The following is a 12500-nucleotide window of genomic DNA, read 5'->3' on the forward strand; positions in this document are numbered from 1 at the left end:
TGAATGAAGTGTGTTGAGAGTTTTAGGAGCAGCATTCAGGTGTTTATGTAAGAAAACAGCACCGCCTGCTGGATAGAAGTAAAAGTGATCTCTGAACTGTGCTTTTGTGGTTAGTTGAGTATAACATAAACCCTGTGTGTGTGTGTGTGTGTGTGTGTGTGTGTGTGTGTGTGTGTGTGTGTGTGTGTGTGTGTGTGTGTGTGTGTGTGTGTGTGTGATAGCTGCAGGATGGCAAGTGATGACTCTGAGCTCTGCTCCCTCCCGAGTCCTGTAGTTCGTCACATCGATCAACACTTCCTAATGTGCAGCATCTGTCTGGATCACTTCCACAAACCCAAAGTGCTGCCGTGTCTCCACACCTTCTGTCAGAGGTACCATCCACCTTTCTAATACCATTCCATCAGAAGTTCCGTCCACACTGCATGTTCGAACTAGGAGTAATGTACTAAATCATTAAAAATTATTCTTAAATCTTCTAAAGCTCTCGATTAAAAAGAAGTAATTCTTCTGTCCTCAGGTGTCTTCAGAGCTTTGTCCCTGTCGACAGCCTGACTCTGTCCTGTCCTGTCTGTCGTCAGACCTCTTTACTTCCAGAGAAGGGTGTGGAAGCATTACAGAGCAACTTCTTCATCACAAACCTGATGGAGGTGCTGAAGAGCCAGGACACAGAACTCGGAGATGAAGACATATTGCTGGACATCAATGACATAAGCAAACAGCGTCAACTGCTCTGCTCCAAACACAGAGCAAACGTATGATTATTATTAATATAACTCTCATGCTTTAAACTGGGACATATATTGTCTTTTCCCAGACATGTCCTTACTACGTCCCCTACAAGTTCTCAATATGTCCCATACACTACCTCACCTTGACTCGTAAATGTTTTCAACATGTCCTCTTCATGTCCTTACCAAACCCCTTTCATGTCCTTAACAATTGCCCTAAACTCCCTTACTGTGTTCCCTACACGTCCTCATCATGTCCTCTAAACATCCTCAAGATGTTCCATAAATGTCCTCATCATGTCCCCTAAACTTCCTCACTGTGTTCCCTAAACTTACTTACCATGTCGTCTAAACGTCCATACCATGTACCCTAAACTTTCTCACTGTGTTCCCTAAACATCCTCACCATGTTCTTTAAATGTCCTCATCATGTCCCCTAAACTTCCTCACTGTGTTCCCTACACGTCCTCACCATGTTGTCTAAACGTCCTCAACATGTTCCCTAAACATCCTCACCATGTTCTTTAAATGTCCTCACCATGTACCCTAAACTTTCTTACTGTGTTCCCTAAACTTCCTTACCATGTCCTCTAAACGTCCTCGCTATATTTTCTAAATGTCCTCACTATGTCCTCTAAACATCCTCACCATGTTCTATAAATGTCCTCACTATGTCCTCTAAACTCCTCACAATGTTCCCTTAACTTCCTTTCCATGTCCTCTAAATGTCCTAACCATATCCCCTAAATGTCTTCACCATGTCCTCTAAACCTCCTCACCATGTCTTCTAAACATCCTTACCACATTCCCTAAACATCCTAACCATGACCCCTAAACTTTCTCACCATGTCCTCCAAATGTCCCTTGCTGTGTTCCCTAAATGTTTTCACCATGTACTCTACACACCCTCACCTCATGCCATACGTGTCCTCACTTCAACCCCTACCACACCCCCATCACCTCTAACCAATCTTCCCTACACATCCTCACCTTGTACTCATCATGTCCTCATTACGTCTCCATCGTGTCCTCAGGTTCACACTGCTATAATATCTGTAGCTGAGCGCTAAGTAAAACAGGAAGTAGTGGACGAGTTCCATATTGAAGTACATGTGTGTTTGTCAGGTGATCGAGTTCTACTGTCCTGTGTGTGAGACAGCAGTTTGTGAGGAGTGCAGCAGTGATGACCACGTCCAGCACACACTCATCCCCCTCACACAGGTCCTCACACAGCACCAAGCCTCATTGCTGCAACAGTTGAACTCTGTCAGAAGCAGGTCAGGAACCGACGCCTTCTGTTTCCACTGTTTTTTATTACGTTAATGTCACATGATCTGGTTGGACGTTGTTATGGTTATGAGGTGGACATGAGACAATAAACCCAGAATGACTTTGTTTCTTCTCAAACTGAGAGAGCAGTGGATCATTTTTTACCTGTTTATCTCAGGCTTCCAGAGATCGACTCAGCACTGCAAACGCTATCTGAGATCCTGCAGCAGCTGACCAGTCAGAAGAACTCGGTGGAGGAGAAAATCCACAACACTTTCAGTGAACTGCAGAAGATGCTGGATGTGCGTAAAAGTGTGCTGCTCATGGAGGTGGAGGTGAACTACACCCTCAAACACAAGGTCAGAGCTCCATCACATACCCTTACAAAAAAGGTTCTTCTACAGTCTTTTGGTAGTTACTTACCTTTCTAAAGTCATTAGAAGGTTCTGCAGAGAAACTTCTACCACATGAAGAACTGCTCAGTGCCCCTTTAAACATTTACAGCTGACATCTTGGATCCTCCCTCCCGGGAACTGATCTACCATCTTACACAACACTCTGTGTGTGTGTATGTGTGTGTGTGTGTGTGTGTGTGTGTGTGTGTGTGTGTGTGTGTGTGTGTGTGTGTGTGTGTGTGTGTGTGTGAGTGAGTGAGTGAGAGATCATGATTAAACTGTAAAACCCGTATAACCGGTTCTGCTCAGGCAGACAAATGAAGCGGAGTGTGTTTGGAAGTTCAAATTGTTTTGATGGAAGACGACGGAGACACACAGCCTGAGGTGATCGTACTATCGTACTTAATCATTTGTGTTAGTTCTTTGATTGTGTGTGTGTGTGTGTGTGTGTGTGTGTGTGTGTGTGTGTGTGTGTGTGTAAACATAATAATAAAAACATCAGACAGGATTGATATTTGTTTGTGTGGGAATGTTTGTTTGTTCTTCTCACGTGCTGAAGGTCTACTGTAGGACCAGAGTTAATAAACGTAAAGACCTTCTCCCAGGGTCTACACATGGTTCATGCTCTGCTGCAGGTGTGAAAATGTATCAGCAATTGACACAGATCACAATCTTTCATTCATCAGATATGAAAATGAAGCATGAAGACAAATGTGTGCTGACTTTCTGTTTTCAGTTCAGAAGTGATTTCTGTATAAAACATCACCTGCAGCTTCGTGTTTCATATCCAAGCTGCTGCGTGAGACCAGAGTGTGTTAAAGCTCCAAGAAGTCTGTTCCTACCAGGACACATCTGAGTTACTACCTTGGAACACAGATCTCAGATTCATCACAATTAAAAAGTTAACATCTCCACACCTCCACACCCCTACATCTCCACACCTCCACACCTCCAAATCTCCACACCCCAACACCTCCACATCTCCACACTTCTACACCTCCACATTACACCTCTACAGCTCCTCACATACACACCTCCACATCTCCAAATTTACAAATCTCCACACTTTTACATCTCCAGGCTCTGTTCTCCAGGCTCAGTTGGAGCTGTTGTGTGTTGTGATGTGTTTTGTGTGGTATATGGTGTGTGTTGTGTGTTATATGGTATGTGTTGCGTAATGTTGTGTATTTGATGTACAGGTTCTTCAGGCTCAGTTAAAGATGTTGTGTGTTGTGTGTGTGTGTGTGTGTGTTGTGTGATGTGTATTTGATGTACAGGTTCACCAGGCTCAGTTGGAGGTGTGTGTTGTGTTGTGTGTTGTGTGGTATGTTATATGGTGTGTGTTGTGTTGAGTAAAGTTTTATATTTAAAGACCCTTCAGGCTCAGTTGGAGATGTTGTGTGTTATGTTGTGTGGTATGTTATATAGTGTGTGTGTGTGTGTGTGTGTGTGTGTGTGTGTTGTGTAATGTGTTTTTGATGTACAGGTTCTCCAGGCACAGCTGGAGATGTTGCTGCAGGAGCAGGAGGCCATGCTCAGCAGCTGCAGTCTGACAGAACGCGCGTTGTGCACTGGCTCTGAGGCCGAGGTGCTGCTGGTGGAGAAGCAGCTGAGTGAGCGTCTCAGTGACCTGGCGACTCGGGAACTTCCTCTGAGGCCTGAAGAGAACGGGCAGCTGAGCTTCATGGCAGAGACTGAAAGCTTGTGCAGCTCAGTGCGTCGTCTGGGTTCCATCATAACTGGCAGCGCAGTGGCAGGAGAGACTGTGGCGAGCGGTGAGGGACTGCGGCGCTGCGTGGTGGGTCGGCCCACCTCTATCACCGTCACCTCTAAAGACAGAGAAGGAGGACTGTGCCAGACGGGTGGCGCTCCTCTTTCAGCTGAGCTGAATGGTTCAGATGGCACACTGGTAGGAGAAGGTGAAGTTGTGGACCACAAAAATGGCACATATGAAATACTGTACACACTGCCACATGAGGGACAGTACATGCTCGCACTTCGCCTGTACGGAAAGCACATCTGTGGGAGTCCCTTTAGCATCCGAGCCAACAAGCACACGCATACATCTCACACCACCAACAGCACCAAGAGATTCCTGAAGGCACCAGGGAGCTTCAACTCCACACCACGAGGCATCAGGCGTCCAGACAGCCTGTACAGCTCAAGCAGGGGCAGAGGGGGAAACGCTATGGAGGATGACCTGATCTTCAGAATCGGTAAAGATAAGTGCTGTAGAAGAAGAAGATGCACTTGGAGTTTAGAGTTATAATTGATTGCATTGGGAGAAGTTTGGGGTTATAATGTAATGCAGTGGGAGGAGTTTGGGGTTATAACTGAATGCAGTGGGAGGAGTTTGTGGTTGTAATTGATTGCAGTGGGAGGAGTTAGGGGTTATAATGTAATGTGGTGGGAGGAGTTTGGGGTTTTAATTGAATACAGTGGGAGGAGTTAGGGGTTATAATGTAATGCAGTGGGAGTGGTTTTTGAGGTTATAATGTAATGCAGTGGGAGGAGTTTGGGGCTATAATATAATGCAGTGGGAGGAGTTTGGGGCTATAATATAATGCAGTGGGAGGAGTTTGTGGTAATAATTTAATGCAGTGGGAGGAAGTTGGGGTTATAACTGAATGCAGTGGGAGAAGTTTGTGGCTATAATGTAATGCAGTGGGAGGATTTTGTGGTTATAATATAATGCCGTGGGAGGAGTTTGTGGTTATAATATAATGCAGTGGGGGGAGATTGGAGGTTATACTGTAATGCAGTGGGAGGAGTTTGTGGTTATAATATAATGCAGTGGGAGGAGTTTGTGGTTATAATATAATGCAGTGGGGGGAGATTGGAGGTTATACTGTAATGCAGTGGGAGGAGTTTGTGGTTATAATATAATGCAGTGGGAGGAGTTTGTGGTTATAATATAATGCAGTGGGAGGAGTTTGCAGTTATAATGTAATGCAGTTGGAGGAGTTTGTGGTTATAATATAATGCAGTGGGAGGAGTTTGTGGTTATAATGTAATGCAGTGGGAGGAGTTTGGGGGATTTAATTTAATGCAGTGGGAGGAGTTTGTGGTTATATTGTAATGCAGTGGGAGGAGTTTGTGGTTATGACGTCAGTGTTGGGTGTTATTTGTTCACTATAGGAACTAAAGGCAGAAATAAGGGAGAATTTGCTAATCTCCAGGGTGTGGCCACTACAGACTCAGGAAAAGTTTTAATAGCAGACAGCAACAATCAGTGTGTTCAGGTAAAACCGACATCACTAAAGTTTACGATATTTTTAATCTTTAAACATGCATTTACTACATTTTTGTTTCTTATTTTTATAGATATTTTCTAATGATGGCCAGTTTAAGAGCCGTTTCGGGGTACGGGGTCGGTCTCCAGGGCAACTCCAGCGACCCACAGGCATCACCGCCCACCCTAATGGTGACATCATCATCGCTGACTATGACACCAAGTGGGTCAGCATTTTCTCCAGTGATGGTAAATTTAAGGTGAAGCAAAAAACAGTTTTATAGGTTTTAAAAAAAATGCATTGAAAATAAGAAGTGAATTTAATCCCATTTATGAACGCATGCTGTACCTGCTAAATGCATGTCATGCATCATTCTTTTCTTCAAAGCTGTAAACATGCATGTTCTCCTGAAGCTCAGGCGACTGATGTGCTCTGTGTCCATGTCTCAGCATAAGATTGGCACCGGGAAGCTGATGGGTCCTAAAGGCGTTTCTGTGGACAGGAACGGGAACATCATCGTAGTGGATAATAAATCCTGCGGCATTTTCGTCTTCCAGCCAAACGGGAAACTCATCCGCAAGTTCGGCACTCGTGGAAATGGAGATGAACAGTTCGCAGGTGTTCACTGGGTTTCATTTCTTTCTCACATTTGCTCTTCTAGATAAACGAAGACATTTAAAGGTGTGTGTGTGTGTGTGTGTGTGTGTGTGTGTGTGTGTGTGTTGCTTTAGGTCCACACTTTGCAGCAGTAAATCAGAATAATGAGATTATTGTGACTGATTTCCACAATCACTCAGTGAAGGTGTGTATTACAGTAGTGAGAGTGATGAGTTTGATTGGTTGTGTTTGGAGGTGTAGAATGTAATAAGGGTGAATGTGTTGTGTTTGAGGTGTTTAATGCAGAGGGAGATTTCCTGTTTAAATTCGGCTGTAGTGGTGAAGGAAACGGGCAGTTTAACGCCCCCACTGGAGTCGCTGTGGATTTTACTGGGAACATCATTGTAGCAGACTGGGGAAACAGCCGTATACAGGTAACACACTGTACACACACAATATACTACCTTTACAATAGAACACTATACACTATAAACATACTGTACACTGTACACACACTTTATACACACTGCACACTATACACACCATACACACACTATACGCATACTGTACACTGTACACACACTATATACACACTGCACACTATACCCACACTATACACACACTATACACTATACACATACTGTACACTGTACACACACTATATACACACTGCACACTATACACACACTATACACACCATACACACACTATACACTGTACACACACTATATACACACTGCACACTATACCCACACTATACACACACTATACACTATACACATACTGTACACTGTACACACACTATATACACACTGCACACTATACACACACTATACACACCATACACACACTATACACTGTACACACACTATATACACACTGCACACTATACACACACTATACCCACACTATACACACACTATACACTATACACATACTGTACACTGTACACACACTATATACACACTGCACACTATACACACACTATACACACCATACACACACTATACACATACTGTACACTGTACACACACTATATACACACACTGCACACTATACACACACTATACGCACCATACACACACTATACTATACACATACTGTACACTGTACACACACTATATACACACTGCACACTATACACACACTATACACACCATACACACACTATACACTGTACACACACTATATACACACTGCACACTATACACACACTATACCCACACTATACACACACTATACACTATACACATACTGTACACTGTACACACACTATATACACACTGCACACTATACACACACTATACACACCATACACACACTATACACATACTGTACACTGTACACACACTATATACACACACTGCACACTATACACACACTATACCCACACTATACACACACTATACACTATACACATACTGTACACTGTACACACACTATATACACACTGCACACTATACACACACTATACACACCATACACACACTATACACATACTGTACACTGTACACACACTATATACACACACTGCACACTATACACACACTATACACACCATACACACACTATACACTATACACATAATGTACGCTGTGCACACACTATATACACACTGCACACTATACACACACTATACACTATACATACCCTACACACACAATACACTATACACATACTGTACACTGTACACACTATATACACACTGCACACTATACACACACTATACACACCATACACACTATACACTATACACATACTGTACACTGTACACTATACACACACTATACACTATACACACACTCTACACACACTATACACACCCTACACACTATAAACTCTATGCACACTATACACACCATACACACACTATACACACTATGCATACACTATACACACCCTACACACACTATATACACACTGCACAACATACACACTATACACACCCTACACACACTATATACACACTGCACACCATACACACACTATACACACACTATAATCTCTATGCACACTATACACACACTATACACTATGCACACACTGTACACACACTATACACACACTGTACACTATACACATACTCACACACTGTATACACTATTAACTATACACTATATACAGTATACACTATATGCACTATACATACTTTACACACACTAAACATACTATACGCACAATATAAACTATATACACTCTATACACACACCATACATACACCATACACACGCTATACACTCTATACACTATATACACACAGCTGCTACCTATACACACTTCACTTTACACTCTTCTAATGTCTACAAACAGTTTTTAATTCATTAATCTGTGTTCTTAACTGTTATGCTCTGTGTGTGTGTGTGTGTGTGTGTGTGTGTGTGTGTGTGTGTGTGTGTGTGTGTGTGTGTGTGTGTGTGTGTGTGTGTGTGTGTGTGTGTAGGTGTTTGACAGCAGCGGCTCATTCCTGTCCTTCATTAACACTTCAGCAGATCCTCTGTTCGGGCCTCAGGGTCTCTCCATCACCTCCAACTCTCACGTCCTTGTGGCTGATTCAGGAAATCACTGCTTTAAAGTTTACCGCTATCTTCAGTAACACTCCTCATCCCTTCATCCACCCATTTCGCCATCCCATAGTTCCTTCATCCCTCCATCCACCTATTCCTCCATCCCATAATTAAATCATTCCTCCATCCACCTATTCCTCCATCGCATAACTAAATCATCCCTCCGTCCACCTATTCCTCCATCCCATAACTAAATCATCCCTCCGTCCACCTATTCCTCCATCCCATAATTAAATCATCCCTCCGTCCACCTATTCCCCCATCCCATAACTAAATCATCCCTCCGTCCACCTATTCCTCCATCCAATAATTAAATCATCCCTCCGTCCACCTATTCCTCCATCCCATAATTAAATCATCCCTCCGTCCAGCTATTCCTCCATCCCATAATTAAATCATCCCTCCGTCCACCTATTTCTCCATCCCATAACTAAATCATCCCTCCGTCCACCTATTCCTCCATCCCATAATTATATCATCCCTCCGTCCACCTATTCCTCCATCCCATAATCAAATCATCCCTCCATCCACCTATTCCTCCATCATATGATTCCATCATCACCCCATCCACCCATTTTACATCCCATAATTCCTTCATATATCCTTCATCCCTTCATATCCCATCTATACCTTAATCCCATCCTCCCTCCATCCACCTATTCCATAATACCATCCTCCCTTAATCCATTTATCCCTCCATCCAGTAATCCCGTTATCCCTCCATCCACCCGTTCCTCCATTCCATGGTCCCATGTTCCCTCCATCTTGATTATTCCTGATAGCATTGTTGTTTTTAGATTGTTTTCAGGATTATTAACATACTGAACTGAACACAGGATAAATAAAGGGATCAATATAAATAATAAAATAAAATAAAAACTATCAAAACTGATTATTTATTTATTTATTTATTTATTTATTTATTTATTTATTTATTTATTTATTGTTGTTTTTATTTTAAGATGTATAAAATGACTATTACAGTGTGTCTGAGACGTCCAGTCATCTCTGTATGTACATTATAGAACCGGTACTCTAATACTTGTAATATAATCACATAGTGCAATACAAGTACAGAGATACAGTACAGGTGTTACAGTACAGGTGTTACATTACAGTGTTTCAGTAGAGTTACAGTACAGTTACTAAACAGGTGTTACAGTACAGAGATACAGTACAGAGATACAGTACAGGTGTTACAGTACAGGTGTTACATTACAGTGTTTCAGTAGAGTTACAGTACAGTTACTAAACAGGTGTTACATTACAGAGATACAGTACAGGTGTTACAGTACAGGTGTTACAGTACAGTGTTTCAGTAGAGTTACAGTACAGGTACTATACATGTTACAGTACAGGTGTTACAGTACAGTGTTTCAGTAGAGTTACAGTACAGTGTTACAGTACATGTGTTACAATACAGAGATAGAGTACAGTTACTATACAGGTGTTACAGTACAGTGTTTCAGTAGAGTTACAGTACAGTGTTTCAGTACAGGTGTTACTGTACAGTTACTATACAGGTGTTAGTGTACAGTTACTATACAGGTGTTAAGCACAGGTGTTACAGTACAGAGTTACAGAACAGGTGTTTCAATACAGGGTTACAGTACAGGTGTAACAGTACATTGTTTCAGTACAGGTGTTTCAATACAGAATTACTGTATATTGGAGGTATTACAGTCGGAACTCTGAGTTTGGGGGATTTTCTTTTACACACCTGGCAACCTTGCGAGCTGTTCTGTTCTTCCGGTTTCGTAGCTGATCCGCCATCCCGGAGCGGAAGTGCACGAGGGCGGATGTGGAAGTTCAGTGCAGTGTGAGGAGTCGGTGGCAGCGGGCGCGCGCGGGGGAACAGCCGAGTGATTTCCATCAGGTACGGAGCAGGTGAGGCGCGCGGACAGGTGAGGCACGGCGGCGCGCGAGCACGGCCTCAGGGGCTTTAGCATGACAGCTAATGCTTTAAAGAGTTTAGTAGCGCAGTTATTCCCGGAAGCGGGGTGTGGAGAACTTTGGGCCGGAGTGTGTGATATTCCCTGTGATCTCTCTCTCTCTCTCTCTCTCTCTCTCTCTCTCTCTCTCTCTCTCTCTCTCACACACACACACACACACACTCTCGGGGTTTATTTATAAATATATACATTTATATATAAATATAAATGAACAGTCTGTGGGGCAGAGTAAAGGACAGCATACCTGTTAGCATGTAGCTAATTTAATCAAGTACACAACTTTAACCGGAAGTTGAACTAAAACATTAGATCAAAACGAGAAAAGCGGAAGTAAAAACTTTATAAACACTGACACAAACATCAACACGATAGTCAGCGCAGAAAGTCCGAGTGAGATGGACACCTGCTCAGGTAGGTGCTGTACAGTTGTGAGGTTCTTCTTCTGTTTTACAAATATCAGATATATTGTTCCTTGTTTCAGCCAGAAAACAGAAGTGTATTGTTAATTATGAGCTGCTCAGTGAAGCTGATCTTCACCACTCCTCCTCCTGCACTGATGGAGGAACACTGACTTTCACAATTGAGAAAAACACAATATCAAGATTCTTTTTAAAGTGAAAATGTCTGTCTGAGCTGCTGAAAAGCTTGTAGATCCCGATCTGGTGAAAAGCTTGTAGATCCCGATCTGGTGAAAAGCTTGTAGATCCCGATCTGGTGAAAAGCTTGTAGATCCCGAGCTGGTGAAAAGCTTGTAGATCCCGAGCTGGTGGAAACGCTTGTAGATCCCGAGCTGGTGGAAACGCTTGTAGATCCCGAGCTGGTGGAAACGCTTGTAGATCCCGAGCTGGTGGAAACGCTTGTAGATCCCGAGCTGGTGGAAACGCTTGTAGATCCCGAGCTGGTGGAAACGCTTGTAGATCCCGAGCTGGTGGAAACGCTTGTAGATCCCGAGCTGGTGGAAACGCTTGTAGATCCCGAGCTGGTGGAAACGCTTGTAGATCCCGAGCTGGTGGAAACGCTTGTAGATCCCGAGCTGGTGGAAACGCTTGTAGATCCCGAGCTGGTGGAAACGCTTGTAGATCCCGAGCTGGTGGAAACGCTTGTAGATCCCGAGCTGGTGGAAACGCTTGTAGATCCCGAGCTGGTGGAAACGCTTGTAGATCCCGAGCTGGTGGAAACGCTTGTAGATCCCGAGCTGGTGGAAACGCTTGTAGATCCCGAGCTGGTGGAAACGCTTGTAGATCCCGAGCTGGTGGAAACGCTTGTAGATCCCGAGCTGGTGGAAACGCTTGTAGATCCCGAGCTGGTGGAAACGCTTGTAGATCCCGAGCTGGTGGAAACGCTTGTAGATCCCGAGCTGGTGGAAACGCTTGTAGATCCCGAGCTGGTGGAAACGCTTGTAGATCCCGAGCTGGTGGAAACGCTTGTAGATCCCGAGCTGGTGGAAACGCTTGTAGATCCCGAGCTGGTGGAAACGCTTGTAGATCCCGAGCTGGTGGAAACGCTTGTAGATCCCGAGCTGGTGGAAACGCTTGTAGATCCCGAGCTGGTGGAAACGCTTGTAGATCCCGAGCTGGTGGAAACGCTTGTAGATCCCGAGCTGGTGGAAACGCTTGTAGATCCCGAGCTGGTGGAAACGCTTGTAGATCCCGAGCTGGGGAAACGCTTGTAGATCCCGAGCTGGTGGAAACGCTTGTAGATCCCGAGCTGGTGGAAACGCTTGTAGATCCTGATTGCTTCTCAAGGGTGTCTGGTGCACAGG

General features: G+C 43.8%; 2 protein-coding genes across 14 annotated transcripts in view; both read left to right on the forward strand.

Moving 5' to 3' along the window:
• The window catches only part of trim2a (tripartite motif containing 2a), a 12194-nt gene extending 3226 nt beyond the window's left edge, over window positions 1–8968 (forward strand). For 3 of the 7 annotated variants that reach the window (XM_083532374.1, XM_083532373.1, XM_083532372.1), the window contains 12 exons: window positions 1–47; window positions 222–371; window positions 518–752; window positions 1854–2005; window positions 2176–2356; window positions 3879–4608; window positions 5531–5634; window positions 5717–5884; window positions 6075–6243; window positions 6357–6427; window positions 6516–6656; window positions 8663–8968. The exon at window positions 1–47 is cut by the window's left edge. In XM_083532374.1, the coding sequence (XP_083388500.1) occupies window positions 4–47; window positions 222–371; window positions 518–752; window positions 1854–2005; window positions 2176–2356; window positions 3879–4608; window positions 5531–5634; window positions 5717–5884; window positions 6075–6243; window positions 6357–6427; window positions 6516–6656; window positions 8663–8815 (2298 nt within the window). In that variant the 5' untranslated portion in view covers window positions 1–3 and the 3' untranslated portion in view covers window positions 8816–8968. The remainder of the gene's footprint in view (window positions 48–221; window positions 372–517; window positions 753–1853; window positions 2006–2175; window positions 2357–3878; window positions 4609–5530; window positions 5635–5716; window positions 5885–6074; window positions 6244–6356; window positions 6428–6515; window positions 6657–8662) is intronic. The other 4 variants (XM_083532377.1, XM_083532376.1, XM_083532378.1 and 1 more) reach the window with 3 other exon arrangements.
• Window positions 8969–10514: 1546 nt separating this feature from the next.
• arfip1 (ADP-ribosylation factor interacting protein 1 (arfaptin 1)) overlaps window positions 10515–12500 on the forward strand; it is an 11973-nt gene continuing 9987 nt past the window's right edge. The window contains exon 1 of one of the 7 annotated variants that reach the window (XM_083532407.1): window positions 10515–10662. Coding sequence is in view for 1 of the 7 variants with exons in the window: in XM_083532402.1 (XP_083388528.1) it covers window positions 11134–11149 (16 nt within the window). In the remaining 6 variants the exon portion in view is untranslated. Of the gene's footprint in view, window positions 11150–12500 lie in introns of all 7 variants that reach the window. The other 6 variants (XM_083532406.1, XM_083532403.1, XM_083532404.1 and 3 more) reach the window with 6 other exon arrangements.

The sequence above is a fragment of the Silurus aristotelis genome (genome assembly GCF_946808225.1).
Source record: "Silurus aristotelis genome assembly, chromosome: 27".
Taxonomy (NCBI): Eukaryota; Metazoa; Chordata; class Actinopteri; order Siluriformes; family Siluridae; genus Silurus; species Silurus aristotelis.